Source organism: Camarhynchus parvulus, chromosome 10 (assembly GCF_901933205.1).
Source record: "Camarhynchus parvulus chromosome 10, STF_HiC, whole genome shotgun sequence".
Lineage (NCBI taxonomy): Eukaryota > Metazoa > Chordata > Aves > Passeriformes > Thraupidae > Camarhynchus > Camarhynchus parvulus.
In genome coordinates this window covers 10,671,707-10,689,507 of record NC_044580.1, presented here as the reverse complement: position 1 = coordinate 10,689,507, position 17,801 = coordinate 10,671,707, and the positions used below count along the sequence as shown (strand labels likewise).

Here is a 17,801-nt window from a genome sequence, read left to right as displayed (position 1 = left end):
GCACAGAGCAGCACTAACTGTGCCTGAAGCACAGTCACAGTGTTTATCTGACGACAGGACTGCTCTACAGTGGGAAATCAGGCATCAGGGTCACAGATGAGGTAAAAAACTCAGAAAAGAGGATGCACACCAGAGACAGCTCTCTGCTGTGCTTTGCACTGACGTGAGAAGAAAACAAGCTTCCTGTGGCTTCCCTTCAGCAGCTTCACTTAGGGAGTGAAGCTACAGACTTTGGTCTTTCCCATGCCTACCTCCAGGACTGAGCAGTCCTCAGCCAAACCTGAATGGATATATTCTATCCATATACTTTTAAGCAAGAAAAACTCAATCCTGATATCTAAGTATGTAGCTAAAGATCTTTCTTATCTTTTACAAGCTTGAGTCTCATCATCTCAAAAGCCTCCCTGAGGATACCAATGTCATCCAGACCTGGCAGCATGAGAAACTATGAGACCAGCGGCCAGTCACAACATCATTCAACTTCCCCACCAGTCCCAGAGCCTAGTGACACTGAGACTGAAGGTCTGATCTTTTATCACATGGATCTTTATGGATCAAAGGAGAGGTTTGATATCTTTCCTGAAGAGCCCTCTGGTCGAGGAGACAGATCTCTGGGGGATACAAGAAGGGAATCTGCACTGAGTAGTGAAAAAGTTCAGCACCCACAAGAAGTTGGCTATGACTTGGAAAAGGAGGTTGCAGAGTTGGCTAAGATGTATGGACTTGATGAGGATAGAGAAAAAGAGCTCGAGCTTCTTGGAGGACATCTGGAGAAGGTGGAGAGCAGATGGCCACCAGCTCGCACAGAAAAAGCAGGATTACAAGGCTCCATATATAACATATCAAAAAGCAGCTCTTCAGTGAAAGATCCAAGTCAAAGCACAAAGCAACAAGGACTTCCTGATGAGGCTTCTCAAGGTGAAAATCAGAGCAAAGCCAGAGCAGATGATGAGGCTGAGAGCAGCATATGGTCCAGAGGGGGGCTAAGCAGTGGCGGCGTGTCAGACGAGTGGAACAGTCAGGCTGTCAGTGAGGAGGAGGAAGAGGAGGAAGAGGAAGAGGAAGAAGCAGCAGATGTTTTTTGTTCCACCTGCAAGATACCAATCCGAGCTTTTGACAAACTATTTGGAGAACACAAGGATCACGAGGTTGCTCAGCTCCCCAGTGCTGTGGAAAGTGAAAAGGTGAGAGTAACACAGGTGTACTGTGGTGCCTCTAAAACAGTCTTCAGACACAGTAAGAATGACACGGGGTGTTTTGTAGGAGGAGATCCATAAAAACATGTGCAAGTTGGAAGAACAGATTGCTCAGATGGAAAATGTTGCCAGCCATTTGGAGGAAATCTTCATCACTGTAGAGGTAAGGCATTTTCTCTTGGGCTAACTTTATGGTAGTGGGGTTAAACAGTTTTGACAGTCATACTGACATTCATAGTGTTTGGTTGTTAATGAGATGAGTACTTACAGTAACAGAGCACAGAGTTATCTTGGGGTTTGTCTAGACTGAAGCACTCAGGAAGACTCATCCTAAAGATTTTTTTAAGTGGGCTAGTAAAACCACATTTATAATTTGCACAGAAGTTTGCATCCAGAAATAAAGTCACCCCCAGTCAGGTCATCTTGGCTTTAAATGGCCAAAGAGCTGTGATCTACTAGTCCATCCAGAGTGCAGTCTTTGTGTTCCCTCAGCTTCATTCACAGAAGTGTCAGATCCAGGCAAATCCTTGGACCAGCTGCTTCAAGCTGATGCTTTCAAGAGTTGTGCTCCCACTCGGCTGCTGTCAACTTGGCCCCAGGGGAAGGAGGTCAGCTGGCAACAAGTTCAAACTGAAGCAATAACTCAAGGCACTGCAGGCTTTTCTCTGCTGCATGTGGCACAGGAGGACATCAGTGCCTGAACAGTGAGCAGTTGCTGGGACTGCTCCTTGACTTGCCTGCTCCTTAAATTTTTCTTCCTAATGCTTTCTCCAGCTGTGAGTGAGGATAGCAGCATTAGCTACCCAGGTCCCTCAGCACAAATCCATGGATCCCACTGAGTTGCTATGGTTTCTCTCATGGAAGGATGTGCTTCACTGTATTGGTGGAAATGCTTCTAAGATTATGGCTAGGATATATCCTAGCTGTGCTCCCTGCGTTTAGGTTGCTTTACATCATTGTTCCTGCTGTAATTTCTGTTGCTCTTATGTCTGGAACAAAATCCAACACTTTTGTGCTTTGGTGGGGGGTGAATGATCAGAGTAAACCCCTAAAAATACACATAAGTGAAATTACAGCTTCTGTGTACTGGTACCGTGTCCTAGTTTTGTGAATTAAATCATGACATATTACCTCTATGGTAAGGAGAAATTTAGGCAGACCAGAGTAAGGTTTTCCTCCACATGACCTGTGGATCAGGCTTGATGCCAAGGTACAAACCCTCAAATATCTTGCAGGAAAATTTTGGGAGGCAGGAGCAGAACTTTGAGGTGCATTACAACGATGCAGTGCAAGTGCTTGCTCAGAAGTATGAAGAGCAGCTGGAAGCACTGGGAGAAGAGAAGAGGCAGAAGCTGGAAGCTCTGTATGAGCAGCTGGTCAGTTGTGGGAAACATCTTGACACATGCAAGGAGCTGACGGATGAAACCCAGGAGCTTTTCCTGGAAAATGACAAAGCTGAATTTATGAAGGTAAAGAGTTTTAACTGTTGAAGTGCTTTTTGCTGCTTGCAAGTAGTCCCTGTCTGAGAAGTGCCAAGCAGCCTTATTGCTAAGGAGAATTTGGGATGCTCAGTCCATGGTGCTGTCACTGCTCCTCATGCTTGGCATGGTGGCATTGACTTAGTAGGGCAACATAATGGGGGCAAAATGCAGAAGCAGAAGTTTGTAATTTGGATGCTCATTCATTTGTGAGTCACACTGGGGTTCAGAGAGAAGATATCTTGCTGAAATGCTTATCTGGGGAAACTCTGGAAGCACTTAGTGTTCCTTGCCTTGTGCAGGCTCAGCTCTCTTGCTCTATTCTGGGCTCACAGCAGGCAGGCTGATGTAATCACTTAGGAAGATGTTTCCTTTTCTCGCTCATTTTGGAGGAAAGTTCAGCTGAAATATATCAAAAGCTCCTGCAAAGTGATGGATGAAATCCTACTCTTGAGGTGGTGTCAAGAAGATATTTTTCTTTGGCAGGTAGAAAAATAATTGGAGAAAAAAATCAGAATTTTCACAGATGATGTGATTGCTCTCACCTGAGCTGTCCTGTGACTAAGGTGGGTGGGAGCATTTCTGTAGCACAGTGACAGTAACTTCTGAACTGGACAACAAACAAATCTCATAACACCAGTGTATTTCTGTGGGTCAGTTTGCTATGACTCCAGCCTGCTGAGTTCTTCTCATGAGCTGACTTCTCCCATTCCTCTGCATCTCTGGAATAAACTTATTTTCTCCTGCTTGTAAACAGTTTACATTGCCCCTAAGAACCGTTATTCATCAAAAAGTGAATGTTGGTCTTGAGCTCTCAGGGGCTTAGGTTTCTCCTGTACATCTGTCTTCCAGTTACATGCACTGCTCAGACTCCCTCCAGCACAGATCATTTCATGAATTCTTTTGCCCAGCTGATTTTTGTTTTTCTTTGTGAGGGATCTGTTGGCACTTTGGACAACCAAGGGAGGAATTGGTCTAAAGTCTCAATGGGCAGACACTGATGACCACCTGATATTGCTCATCATCTTTCTGTAAATTCAGCCAAGATCTGTCCACTTCAGTAGAAAGGGCTGGTTTGTTCTCAGAGTTGGATGAGAGCAAATTACTTCAGTCCAAGTATTGCATCTGGAGCAATTTGTGTAAGATAGGTCAACAGCATGATGTAGTCTGACTCTGGACTTTTCTACCTCTAACACTCTTTCCTTTTTTTCCAACAGGCAGCAGTAACCATGGTTGACAGGTAGTATCGCAGTCTGGGATTTTGTGTCACATTTCTTCCTGCTAATTGGATGGGTTATTGGAGATGCTTGTGTGTTCTGGACTTTGTTCAGGCACACAAATGTTGTCTAAACCACTAGAGCTATTGAAATATTTAGTGTTTTTGTTTTTAAAAGTGCATCAGAAAAAGTTGCTCTAAGAAACTTAACACTCAAAACTTGTTTGGATCCAATTTCAAGAAATCTGAAAGGAGAGTTAGAGCCTGAATAAATTAGTGTTTTCAGCTTAGTCATAAGGAAGTAATTTCACTGAGAAACAGGATTGCTAAAGCTCTTGAAATAACCACTCTGGATCCAAATGAGACTAAAATTGAGCTCCCTAAATATACTGTAACGGGCTTATTTATGCATTAATATAGTGGGGTAGAAAGTCAAGCTGTGGGAGCTCAGAATAGATACTGAAAAATATTGGAGCAATTGGAAGAAGTCTTAGGGCACACTAAATCATAGGCAAAAAAACCCACCCTCTTAATTGACTGTCACTATTCATGAAAGCACAGAGAAAAGATACCCCTTTCTTTCAAATTTACAACACCTAGAGCCATGAGGTCATGAATTAGGGTAATAGTGTGAATTCAAAATAATGGAAGTTATGGAGCCAATAGGGTGCTTCCCTAGGGAGGTGCTGGGCACACCCCACTGCCCTGCTCGCTGCAGGAGCAGGGCACGCCAGGGTGGCCCTCAGCCCCAGCAGCCAGCTCTCTTTGGCATCTTGGGGCACTGATGGCCACCTATCTCCAAGCCATAGGCAGAGGAGGCTGAGCTTGTACAGCTGTGAAAACGGTGTTTTAAGGAAATAGATGTTAATTTGGAGTCTGCTATTCTCTTAAAAATAGGCATCATAGACAGATACCTCCAACACTATGGCACTTCCAATTAGACATTCTATTTTTCCCCCTACAATTACAGACTGCAAGAATTCTTAAAGCAAGAAGTGAATTTAGAGCTTTCAACACTGCCAGACTTTGAAGAGCGGGTCATAGATGTCTCTGAAGTTGAACAACTAATGAACTCCATTAATGCTATTCCAGGTACTCATCCTAACTGATCATTATTTCACACCTATTTACATTTAAGTAAGGATACGTATTAAACATTACTTCTTTTAAAGGAGATCTGCAAAGGCAGAATTAACTACTGTCCCTAGTTTTCCTTCTAGGTTTTTTTTGTTTGTTTTTGGGGTTTTTTTGTTTGTTTTGTTGTTTTTTTCGGGGGGGGGTTTGTTTGGTTTTTTTTTTTTAATTTGCCTATATATACAGAGACACTGGAAGATATTTTTGGATTTTTTTCCATTTGTTTTCAATATAAAATTACCAGAATTACTGCTAAATTGGGACTTCCTTGCTTTTGCTGGATGATTTCCTAGAAGATTCATGAAGACTACCCCCTTCTGTTGAGGGGTCAAACACGCTTAGTCAGTGATAACTTCTCTTACCTTGTAGTTGCTTGAACAAAATAGAGAGGAACCCCAGACAGCTTTAAATAACTTACCCAGCTTCTCTTGATAAAACAGATTTCAGTGACTTATTCCTCTGCTATTTAGCAAGCATTTCCTCCCCCATCATCCACAGGAAACAGCATAACATAAATTTTGAATAACTAAAAAATGCCTAAAAATTTAAATATTTTCTGGTGCATCACAAATGGTCAGAAAGAACGTTATTCTTTTTTAAAACCCAATACTGTTAACACAAAACAGCATTTGGTGCTTGTTTGGCTGTGCTGATTCCCCCTATTGTACAGCTTTTCCCTGATCCCTGGGTGGCTGGCAGGAGTCCTGGCATGGCAGATGTTGGGCTCACTGGAGCAACCCTCAGAGCAGGGGAGGCTGAGGTTTACTTGTTTCATTGGTTTGACTTCGTTTTGAAGCAAGACTAGTTCTCACACACCAGTGACCTGATTACTATCTGCAGTTGCAGAGTCAGCTCCTGATTTTTCTCCATGTGGGAGGAATGGAGGAACATGACCCTATTCAGTGCCAAGGCTTTGTGCAAACACCTTTGTGAGAGGAGAGATACAACAAACCATGATTATACATTCAAAAACTGACCTGTTTTTTTCCTCTGCAGCTCCTTGTGCCCCTGTGATCAATCCCCAGGCTCCCAATGCAGCAACTGGCACTTCACTGAGAGTTTGCTGGGGCCTCTTCTCAGATGACACTGTGGAGTGCTACCAGCTGTGCTACCAGCCCGTGAGCAATGAGAGGCACAGTGATGGGCAAGCAGGTAAGGAGGCTGGGGTCCAAGGGACACCTCAGCCCTCCACTGGCAAAACCAGCTGATGCCAAAGTGCCTCTGCATGCCTTGTGCACTCTGTCTGCCACCAAAACTGTCATATCTGCCACCACCATCTGCTTTGTCCCTCTTCCCCTGTCAGGTCTGCCATGCTGCCAGCTGCGGCAGGACCCATCACAGGGGCAAAGAGAGGATGTGACAGCAGCAGGGATAGCAGGAATGGGAAGGGAACAGTGAATGGAGTCATGAGGATTTCTGGAGGGTGGGCACTGCATTAGAACATGTGCTATATCATGTATTTTTAAATCACAGTATTTTTAAAGAGCAAATCATCATATCATCAGCACTCCAACTGAAATCCCCAGATGATTTTACAGCTTATCTTAGTGCTAATAATAATCTGTAACTCCCTAAGATGCACAGGCACACAAAAAAACACAGAACCAAAATGTCTCAGCCTTGTGACAAAACTGCCTTTGCTAATACTGTTCTTGCAGAACCTTCAAAAGTGGAAGCCAGTAGAGTCCCAGTGGCCAGTTGAGAAAGAAAAGCAGAAACTATCCGAATTTTATAAGATGAAGAATGAGAAATGAGCAGTAAAATAACTTCAGTTCTTGTCCCATCTGATTTATGCAGCTTTAGAGGAAGGCACTGTGAAACTGCCTGACAGCTGATCAAAGGGTGTGGAGCACAAGGAGCTCTCCTGAACTCAGCACCCAAAACAGTGCACCCCAACTCCACTGTGTGATGCAGCTCTGGGGAAGAGTGGGCAAGTGTGTAAAGGCACTGTAAATGCTTTGTTGTTGTCATTTCAGAGCATACACTAAAAGTCAAAGAAACATACTGCACCATTACTGATCTGTTGCCAAATACACAGTATGAATTTTGGGTCAGTGCTTTAAATGCCTCTGGTATCAGTCCACCAAGTGAAAGAGCAGTTTATGTAACAGGTAAAAATATTTTGTTCATACAACTTTGTAACTTTCATAGTGAAATTCAAAATAATCTCTGAATTTTATGCAAGTAATGCTTTCTGGGCACTTTCTTCTGATGTAAGCCTACTGACTGCATGGGAATTCCCTACTTTTATTTGGAGAGCCTCTCATGCCAACTGTCTCTGTTTTAGAGTGGCAGAAACAGAAGCAGAGAGACAAAATAACTTATTTAAATGCAAGCATGTAGACCAGCTGTGAATAAGGTTCAAGTTTCCTGGTTCTGCCAGATGAATCCCAGCTCTCCTTTTATACCTATAGGTATTTTGTGGATTCACCTGTTATGCTGTTCTTTTTAACTGCAGTTCAGTCTAGGACATTGGGTGAAATCCTGACATCAGGTTGAGCAAGTCAGTGTGAGACCTTCAAATGCTTGTTCCAGATGTCTTTGACATCTCAGAGCAGAGAAAAGATACACCTTTATGACAAAGATAAAACTAATGTTAGAAAACAGTTGTGTAATCAGTCTTTATGTTACTTCTCTGTTTAATTCTCCTGGGACCTTTATAGTCTAAATGAAGTCCTTAAATAGTACTGTTAATCACTCTACCTGCTGTTTATTGTCCATTGGGGAAACAGGTTTCTTTACCTACCCAGTATTAGTAAACAACATTTTTTCTATTTGTTCTCAAAGCATGTTGCTTGCAATCATCTTCAAGCAACAGCTCAGAACTGTTCTTTTTCCTACTTTTTAGCTCCTTCACCACCTATCATAAAGAATAAAAAGATCCAAAGCTGTGAAAATGCAGCACTGGTGTGCTGGGAATCCAGAGACATTAACCCTGTTGATTCCTACACAGTTGAATTGTCCAAGCTGACAGATGAAGAAAATGAGGATATTATTACTGAGTGAGTTACTCTTCTATTGAGCCCATGGCCTGTAGAGATGAAACCATTTCAATTGTGTGGCATCAGATAGGACTAAGAAAGGACCCATGATCTTCTGGTGAATTTACATTTACAAATAATTTTCTTAGTAAAACTAGTTGTAAAATGTTAATCAGAAATTACTACATGAGAATTATGGGTATGGGAAAAGGGCAGAAGCAGATGTAAAAATCTTCGGTCTGTGACAGACTGTCTCTTGCCCTGCTACTGACAATTGTACAAGATAAAATGTTCTTGATTGGTTACAAGACATGTTGAAGTGTAATGTCTTCCTTGTTCAGAAAAATAACTTCAAAGGCCTACCTTTGTTTTCTACCCTGTCACTTTCCATGGACTTGTTTTCTGTAGATCTATTGTTGGGATCCCTAACTGTGAAGTCCTAATTCACCTCCAGCCAACACAAAAGTATCACATCTGTGTCAGAGCCCAAAACCTGGGTGGCTCCAGTGAAAGAAGTGAACCTGTCCTGATACACACCACAGGTACTGTACAGCTTGGAACAACTCCAGCAGCTTATTGGAGCATCTATTGTCTTAGCAGAGAGATTCCTGCTGGTTTCAATGGCCTCTGGACCAGGTCCTAATCTCTTACATCTAATTACACACCTGGTAACCTTTTAGGAATGAAAAAAGCAACTTCTTGTAACAATAAGCGCATTGCTTTAGCTCTGTAATTTATATTATTGCTGTCTGGTGCATTTGGTACCTGAAAGTTACTAATTTCTAAACATTTTAAAAGACAGTGTCAACTCAACACCCACGTATTGCCAGCCTGCAAAGTACTGACACACCAGTGAGGAAAGTTATCGTGTGATTTTACTTCAGAGATTACCATGTAATGCAGCTGCTGCTGGGAATTATGGCTGAGACAGCACTTTCTAGAGCCATTTAGCAGACATCAGTGCTCACCTTCATCACTGCTGCAACTTCACTGCTCATCTCAAATCTCCCATGCCACTCACACCTTATCTGTTGTGTCTCTTCTGCCCTCATCTTCTGTGAGACATTTGAAAATTATATTTATTCAGCAAGATGACCACACAAAGTTATGTTTTAGTAAAAAACCTGTCTGCCACACAGCAGTGACACCACAGAAAAGAAATGCTCATCCTTAAGTCCCTGGAGAGGAAAACTGTCATTGTGTTACCATTGTTTGTGTGTATTCCAACTGCTTAAATCAAACTCAATACTTGAAATTGCCCATTCTGTTTGCACAGCATGTGTTTGTTTTCAGCAGCACATGCCTGTAATTGCCCTGTCATTGTTTGTATTGTATTTGCAATGAAGTAACTTGCAGTTTGATTATAATGATTTCATTTGGGATTACCATGAGAAGATTAATCTTCTCAGAGTCTACATTATGCAAACAGCTGATGCAAATTGATCTGTCGGCTGCAAGAACCCACCTCCAACACTGTGAATGGCCTTTGATCCTTTCTGGGGTGGATAAACAAGCACCAACTACAAACAGCAGCTGTGCCAGTGGTGGCTGCTCCTCAGGCCCCAGTGTGTCAGAGCTGCTCTGTGAAGTCTCTGCAGGAAGAAAGGCAGAAGCACTTTTATCCTGGGCTGGACTTACCTCTCTGAGGACTGGTCTACCAAGGGAGGTGCTGAAGCATGAGGGATCCTTTCTCTTCAAACTGCCCAGCATTTATGGGGATGGGTGAGGCCATGGAGAGCCCTTTAAGCCCCCTTTCTCATTTCAGAGATTAAAAATAGATTACTTGAAGCCAACAGTCCATTGCAGGGAGAAGTCCTCATCTCTGAATAGCTTACTTCCTGCACAAGCTGCTTCCAGCTTTGAGCCCTGGTAGGGTTCAAAACCAGGCTAAGTCCCCTGCTTTTCACCAGGCTGAAACCAAACAGTGTTAAGCTGTGAAACAAACATTTATTAGAAAAATTTTAAAAATATGATCTTGTCCTCTGCCAGCCGCAGATTCTTTATAGAGCATTGGTGAATCTTTTTGTGGACCCAAATAACATTTCATCACACACCTGCAATTCTAATGTTATAAGGAGATACTGGAGTTATCCTTAGGCATTTTCTCTTGCAGGCACCTGCTTCTACCTTAATGAGGACACAGCCCATCCTTTACTGGCAATTCTAGATGATGGATTTACCATTTCATGTGATGAACTGGAAAACCCAGAGTGTGATCTGCCTGTCTATGATAACAGCTTTACAAGGTATACAGGGGCATTTCAGTTTCTTTTGTTTTTTTAACAGATGCCAGGAAATGTCTAATGGGGCTTTCAGCAGCTCTGATTAATTTTTTGAGTTGAAATCTCTCTCTCCAGCTGCTCTTTGGAACTTGGAAATTAATGCAAGTTCTTAAATAGGATTACAGATACAGCAGCCACAATTATGTACAAGCCTACTTACATGTCTGGCACACTGAGCTAAATTTGAACAGGGATTTAGGTGCCATAACAAATGCTAAGGAAAGGGGAGAGATCTGAAAACTTACCTCTTGCTGAAAGATATAACTGATACTATTTGGACCAACAGGTATTACTTTCAAAAAGAATTAGGCCCTTTGCCATTGAATGAGAGACTAAGCTTGCCAAAATGCATATTTCCAGTCAAAACCACAGAAACACCACATAACTAGGACAGGCATTGTAGGATAATACAAGTCTACAGTTTATTCCCTCCATGGAAATACAGTGCTACTAGAGGGCTTGGTAGAAAAGAGATGGGAGACTGGTGAGCCTTTTCATTAAAGCCATCATGGTAATCTTTAATGGGATTTCATCCCACTTCTATGGGATGCTTTTATGTTTCACATAAACAGCCAGAGCTGGCACTCATCTCATTCAAAGGCTGAGGTTTTGGTACCACTATGAACTTTTACAAATCTCCTTCAAACCAAGATACTGAAAAAGAAAAAAAAAAAAAAAAAAAAAAAAAAAAAAAAAAAAAAAGAAAAAAAAAAAAAAAAAAAAAAGCTCCCAAGGAAATTACATGGCAAACTCTTGTTTCTGAAGTTTGTGGGTTTGCCTTGGTGGCTTTGCAGCTCTCATTACTATGGTTCACAGGTGTTTACCCATACATTTTGCAACATTCTTTTTCCTTCTCAGGCTGTAGCAATGCAGCCTCCAAATGATGAGTGCAGCTCCTTCTCAGCATTGCCTAGAAGACCTCAGTGTCTGCCAGCAACATCCTTTTCCTTTGTATCTTACAGCTTTACACACTACCATAGAAACATAAAAGTTGTGTGTGTTTGAAACCTGCTGTCCCCCTTGACAATGAAGCTAATACACCATGTACTTTTCCTAAGAAAAAGCTGAGGTGTAAGCTTACAGGACTCATGTTGCTCTCCTAAGAGTGTTTCAGAAGCATTTGGAGTGGTTATTTTGCCCAATTTTCTTGCTTTAAACCTGTGTTTTTGCAGACTTGCATCTTCAAAGCACCCAGTTCCTTTGATTTCAAGACTGTGCCAGTAAATCAAGCTGAAGGGTCTCTCTGTAGTACATTATCTTTGCCTCTACTACACAACTTTCAAAAGAGTTATTTTCTGCATGGTTCCTATCATACATTTCATGGCCCAGGTACCCAGCATATTACAAGTTCTCCTACTGTGTTCAATTCTTCCTAATCTCTCCAAACACAGAGGGAAGCAGTGTAGTCAGGTTCCCTCCTCCCCAGATGCCCCAGGAACTTCATGCTGATACAGTGCTCAGTTCCAGTGGTGAGTGACGTTCAAAACCCTGCGCTGTTGGGAAAGAAAATGCAAAATCTGTACTTTTTTCCTCTGCTATGCTGGAGTTCACTAGAGCACTCTCTTTTCTAACAAGCATTAACTTTCCCAGAAAACTCAGGCACTATGGGATGCTGTTCTCCATCTTCCTGGAAGTGCCTAGGGCACTCATTTCTACAAAGCTACCCACAAGTAAGAACAGGGCAGGTGTCACAAAGAAACTTGCAGGCTGGGTGTCAGCTCCTCAGTGTGGGGATTTCACTGGAATCAAAAATCCACACTGCACTGCTAAGGTGACAGCAGAAGTGGCTTTTGTTTATTTCTATGTAAAGTCCAGGTATACACATACCTGAACATATCTAAACACTGTAAAGAGAATTATAGAAAGGCCCTGCCAAAACACATATTCCTGTCTGTCTCCCACAGATGTATTGCAATCCTGGGCAGTCTGATCCCATTTCCAGGAAAGCATTACTGGGAGGTGGAAGCTGAGGAAGATACAGAGTACAGAATTGGTGTGGCTTTTGAGAACACTCCGAGACATGGTCACCTGGGGGCAAACAACTCATCCTGGTGCATGAGGCACATCATCACACCCTCCAGGTAAGGGTCAAGTGAAGAGGCTGCAGGTCTCTGACAGGAACAACTCTCACACCTGCAGGCAGGGCAGCAGAGAAGCCAGAGATTTTGTATCAGCTCAGACCAGGCACTGGGGCCTCTGACATTCCACCGCTGTCCCTGTAAACTGGTGTTAGGAGGATACTGCTTAAGCAAATCCTCCTGCTTTTTTAGGGTGTTTCAGAAGCATTTGGCATGGGTTATTTTGCCCCACTTCCTTGCTTCAGAACTTGTGTTTTGGTAGATTTGCATCTTCAAAGCACCCATTTCCATTGACTCTAAGAGGGTGCTACTGAATCAAGCTGAAGGATCTCTGTGGTACATTGTCTCATTGAAATGAGACGTCACATTGAAACAAGAATTTGCAGGAACAAATCTGAATAAAATCACAGTTGCAGAATTTAGCTGTAAACATTACCAAAACCTCAGTGAGAAGACAGTAATAGATCTATGTAATCCAGAAACTACGTATCTAGCTAAACCCAACTGTTTTTGATCTCTGTCCTACCTATGTTAGTATGTCACACCTGCCTACAGAAATGCCAGCTCCCTCTTGCCTCAGCTGCACTGCTGGCTCTCCCCTGGACATGGTACATTAACACCTACATTAACACCACTGCCTTTGACTCTCATGAGCAACCTGGGCACCTGTGTGCACAAAGACTTCCCTTTGAGAGCAGCCAGGGTGCCTTCAGCTCTTTTGTTTTTCTCGCCTGCAGGCACAAGTATGAATTCCTGCACAGTGGGATGACACCTGACATCAGAATTACTGTTCCCCCCAGAAGGATTGGCATTCTGCTGGACTATGTGAACTGCAGACTGTCATTTTTCAATGCAGATATTGCCCAGCACCTTCACACATTCAACTCACACTTCCAGCATTATGTCCACCCCTGCTTTGCACTGGAAACACCTGGTATCTTAAGGATACATACTGGAATTACAACACCCCCATGGACTGCCCTGCCATAACCTGTGTTCTGCAGCTGCCACACCCCTGTGTAACCTGCCCTGAGCAATGCCCTCTTTCAGCATTAACTGCACCATCACACTCCCTATGAGCCAACTGTTTCCCCCTAGTACGAGCAAAGAAACCCTGACCCAAACCAGCTGCCAAGCCTGAGCCCTTAGGAGTTTACATCCTCTTGGGAAGAATCTTATCAAGAAGCCACTGTGGTCAACCAAGAGCCATCAGCATCCCAGGTGATGCTGTCACCACACAGCAGTGGCAGCTGGATCACAGCTCCCCCCACACCCACCTGAAGCCTAGGGAACTCCCCAATTCAAAAGCAATCATTAATTCTACTCCTGAGTGTACTCAAGAGCTAAAAACTCAAAGAAAAACAAAAATAGCAAAAGGCATAATCACTGTACAGCTGCTGGAGCTGAAAACACCCCAGCCATGAAGCTGATCTCCCAATCAAGTGTTGTTGCTACATGAAATCTGTGACAAGATAATCAAATACGCCTCCCCTGTGTGTGAACTGTTAGTGCCTACATACCCAGTGAGGCTTTGTGGAACACCCAAACCTGCACTCCAGTCTCAAATTTAAGCCAAATTTTTACAGAATGCTTCTCATTCACTCACCCAGGGAAAAAAAAGATAGGCTTTTTGCATTGCTTCATTGTCCTTATAGAAAACCTACAGCAACATTTTTACCTGCTTCTTTTTAGCTGCTTCTTTTTAGCTACGCTCACCTCCACTTGGGCGTACCCTCCCTCCACACTCACAGATCTGTTCTCCCCCTCAGCATGGAAGAATTCCACCCCATGCTGTGCCCTAGAAGCTGTGGGTGTCCAGTGAGGCTGGAAGGACTCTGGCCTAGCATGCAGTTGAGACATCGTTGTTTGGGTTTCATTTCCAGACACCAATCAAGACAGGCCCTGCCTGTCAAGCAGGCTTGGCCAGCTCTGAAAAGGCTCAGCCATGTATGTCAAAACTACCTGAAATCAATCAAGAGTCATTAACAGAGAAGCTTTTCCACAGATTTATTGCACATTCATTACAAAAATTATTGGTTCAAGTTTCCATTCTAGGGAATCACCAGGAACAAGCAGTGGCCTCTACAATATGCAGGGTCTCTACAAATAAATGCCGTTGGCAAAACTAAAGAGATTTTACACAGAACTATGTATCAAAAGCTTGTCTGTTCTTTCTCCAATAGCTTAAAAAAGGTCTTACCAAAACAGGCCTTTAGAAACCACAAAAACAGGAGCTGAGTATGTCACTACAGCAGTGATTAGTACCAGCTGCTCTTGGATATCTGTTTCAAAAGCCTCAGAAGATGGGTTTACAAACACTGAGCTATACCAGCACAGCATCATTTCTTAACCTACCAGCAATAAAGGTATTTTCAGGGCAGAAAAGGTTGTTATGGTCACTTTGTCAGACCTGCTGTAAGCAGGCCAGAGACTTTCAGTTGCTTGGTCTGCCAGTGAGCAGAGCAGCTTGCGGCCATGCGTGCCCTGCTGATGCTGGCATGGCCATCCCAGGGAACAGCAGCTATATGGTACAGCTCCTGTGCAGGGGATGGAAGCGGTGAGATAGCATCATTCTTTGCTTAAAAATGTACTCCTTTACTCTGGGGCCAACTTCTACCCACTGGGACATGTTTCACCCCTATCAGTCAAAAACTGGGAGCCACAATCTTAGATACCTGAAAGAGCATAACACACAGGTATCAGAGCAGAGGTATCAGGACATATGAACTTCCTAATAGAGCCTCTAATGCACAAAGGCTGCTGGTGAACCTATGATTCCACTCCCAACCACCAGCTTTCACCTCAAGTGTTTAAACCACAGCTGTAACCTGGCAAATACTTTCCAGTTGGTGAACTGAACTGGCAGGTCCCCAGGACTTCACAACCCTCTCACTGGACTGTGCAAGGGTAGGTTTTCTGAGCCAAATTCAAGGTGTTCAGACACCCCTGCAGTGGGACTCCACAGGTACCAAACAGCTCCGTTATTATGCTGCCAGTGGCTGAGTACAGGAGAATGTCTCTCTCTGCTCAGGAGAATGGCCCCATGGTCGTCACCAGGCATGGCACAGGACTGCTAAGGCAGTGACAGAACTATCTGAAAGAAAGAAAAAGTATGCAATAATTGGCTTCTAGGTTAAAAACAGTAAGGGAAATGAGTTTGTATGTTTCTCTTTAATAAAAGCTTCACCTGTTGGCACTAGCCCAAGCTTTTCCTCCCTTCGGAATCCAAACCCCATCACTTGAATATTTATACAGCAAAGGAAACCTGACAATGTGTGTTTCTTAGAACCAGCTGTTGCTCTGAACAATCTCTATATAAATCCTTTACAGGGAGGCCACCACTTCCACTACAAAGGTCTACTAAGCTCTAAGTTTACACCTGCATGTCTCTGTATTCAGTTTATTAACCAGGTATATTCAGTTTATTGGAACTCTGAGTATAGCACTCACCTTGGACAACTGTATTGATCTGAGATCTATTTCTCTGCACTGAAAGGTATCTCAGATAAGGCAAAACCAGTTCTTATCTCTGGCCTGTACACAGGAACATCTGGCTGAACTACATCATGTGGTAGGGCAACAGTCAGTTAAAAATGAGTTGTCTTTGTCTCTAACATTATGTTCTGCAGGCTGCATTTTTCCTGGTATCTGTTGGGTCTTTTTACTCCTTGTTCCTTTTCCTTATGGGCATTTATGGGCACACAGTAAAATACATCCTCTGCAAAGGACAGAAGCTCATGCCTGAAGCTCTGGTTTTGGCCAGCTGAAGCCCACAGGCAGTCCTCATGTGCAGCAGTGATCCATGCATCCCTGCAGGACTTGCAGCATCAGGAACTGCCAAAGGACAGGACACCCCCAACCATCCTCCCCCAGCAGCTAACTGGGGACTTTGCCAGGGCTGCCCAAACCCTTTCAGGCCAGAAGGATCCCTTTCCCCAATTCCCTGTGATTTCAAATTCACGTTGTTGCCACTGGAGGGCATCACGTGAAGCCCTTTCAGAAGGCCACACTGGTCTCACACAGGTTTCTGAGGCTGAAAAGAGTTTTCAAACCGGTTACCGTAATCCAAGGCATGTCCAGTGTCCCTCCTCACCCAGTGCTGGAGCCGGGAACAAAGGGCCTGTGAGCAATTAAACAGGTGACACATGTCAAAAGCACAAATACAAAAGACAACACAATAGCTGGAATACATTTAATGTAGATTTAAAACAAACACATCCAATCTTTTACTACAGAAACACATGACTTTTAACCTGCTCTCTCTCACTGCCATTAAAACATTGTAGGTAGATCAAGTAGGTCCTGACTTTTATCTCACAGACAGGCCTTGTTCTCCCACCATTTAATTTAGGAGGATAGTATCAGTGAAGTCAATATAGTGCCACTGGCCCCACTTTCTTAGTCCTCCAGATGAATCTCCACAAGAAACTCCTGAAAAGTCTCAGAACAGACTGAACCCTCCTAAAGCAGACAGCAGGGCCTAACCACTCAGCCAGGAAGGCAACTCCCTATTCCAGTATTCAAACTCGGTTGAATCTTTTTACTGCCCACCTCTGCTTCCCAACAGTAACCAATATCACTCATTAGCAGCACACAGCAAAGCAACCAGGGACCTCAAAGGTGAGGCTTTTGCTTCCTGTTCAGACTCTACTGCAGTCCAAAACACAACACTGCCTTTCACTGAATTTTCTCATGTTTATGGTGGTGTGCTCAGTTGCCAATATATACTGGGACTCAGCTTACCCACCTTAAACCTTTTTTTCCAAACAGGCTTATTTTTCAAGCTTTACCTGCTCTGATGGAAGCGATGCTGAGACAAACTGCTTCACAAAATGGCTGTTAAGGGGCTGCGCCCTCTGCCAAAAGGGTGCTCGTCCCACAGCTGGAGCTAAATAAAAGCTAGATAAAATCCAGACACCAAGCTATGGCTTAAAGGAAGGAAGGCTGCACTAGTGGGTCCCGGGCTACCTCACTAAACCACCACCACCACCACCACCACCACTAGCCCCTCCCGGGCGGCAGCGGGCCCGGCGGGCAGCGCTTACCTGGGCCCCAGGCGGGAGCGCCTCTTCACGGGCCCCGCGCCGGCCGTGGCCCGGGGCTCCCGGCGGGACGCGCATCACGGCGGCAGCTCCCGCAAGGGACACGGCGCTCACGGGCCGAGCCGCGGGCAGCCCGGGCCTCGGCGCCACGGCCCGGGAGCCGTTCCGGCCGCAGGGCCACGGGGCCTTTCCGTGTGCAAGCGAGCGCGGGAGGCCGTGCCCGAGCTCCGCCGCTCTCCCGCTGCCGGCCGGCCGCCCCCAGGCACCTCAGCCCGCCGCCAGCGGAGAGGGGCCGGGCCCCCGCCGCCATGAGCTCCCCTCGTGGCGCCGCCATTTCCCGCGGCGGGCGCGGCTCGGCCAGAGGGCGGGAAGAGGGCGGGCGCTGCCTACCTGC

General features: G+C 44.4%; 1 protein-coding gene, 1 long non-coding RNA gene and 1 other non-coding gene across 3 annotated transcripts; 1 reads left to right on the top strand and 2 right to left on the bottom strand.

Annotated features, from left to right (window-relative positions):
* The first annotated feature begins 416 nt into the window (after positions 1–416).
* On the top strand, positions 417–13,502 carry FSD2 (fibronectin type III and SPRY domain containing 2). Its single transcript, XM_030955438.1, has 12 exons — positions 417–1,184; positions 1,264–1,359; positions 2,432–2,665; positions 3,892–3,914; positions 4,861–4,982; positions 6,021–6,176; positions 7,001–7,135; positions 7,873–8,026; positions 8,414–8,547; positions 10,119–10,251; positions 12,192–12,368; positions 13,103–13,502. The coding sequence occupies exons 1-12, from the start codon at positions 417–419 to the stop codon at positions 13,353–13,355; spliced, it is 2,385 nt and encodes a 794-aa protein (XP_030811298.1). The 3' UTR covers positions 13,356–13,502.
* An 856-nt stretch (positions 13,503–14,358) lies between these two features.
* On the bottom strand, positions 14,359–17,754 carry LOC115907407. The gene is made up of 3 exons (XR_004061041.1): positions 17,411–17,754; positions 16,425–16,485; positions 14,359–15,459 (listed from the first exon to the last, which is right to left on the bottom strand). It is a non-coding gene; the product is annotated as an uncharacterized LOC115907407 (long non-coding RNA).
* Positions 16,644–16,775, bottom strand: LOC115907670. Its single transcript, XR_004061058.1, has one exon.
* Positions 17,755–17,801: the final 47 nt, after the last annotated feature.

Excerpts from the sequence above, each read along its gene's own strand:
- FSD2 (XM_030955438.1), top strand. The coding sequence starts at position 417 with ATGTCATCCAGACCTGGCAGCATGAGAAACTATGAGACCAGCGGCCAG. Across the intron at positions 6,177-7,000 it reads GCACAGTGATGGGCAAGCAG|AGCATACACTAAAAGTCAAA; the intron begins GTAAGGAGGCTG and ends TTGTCATTTCAG. Across the intron at positions 12,369-13,102 it reads CACATCATCACACCCTCCAG|GCACAAGTATGAATTCCTGC; the intron begins GTAAGGGTCAAG and ends TCTCGCCTGCAG.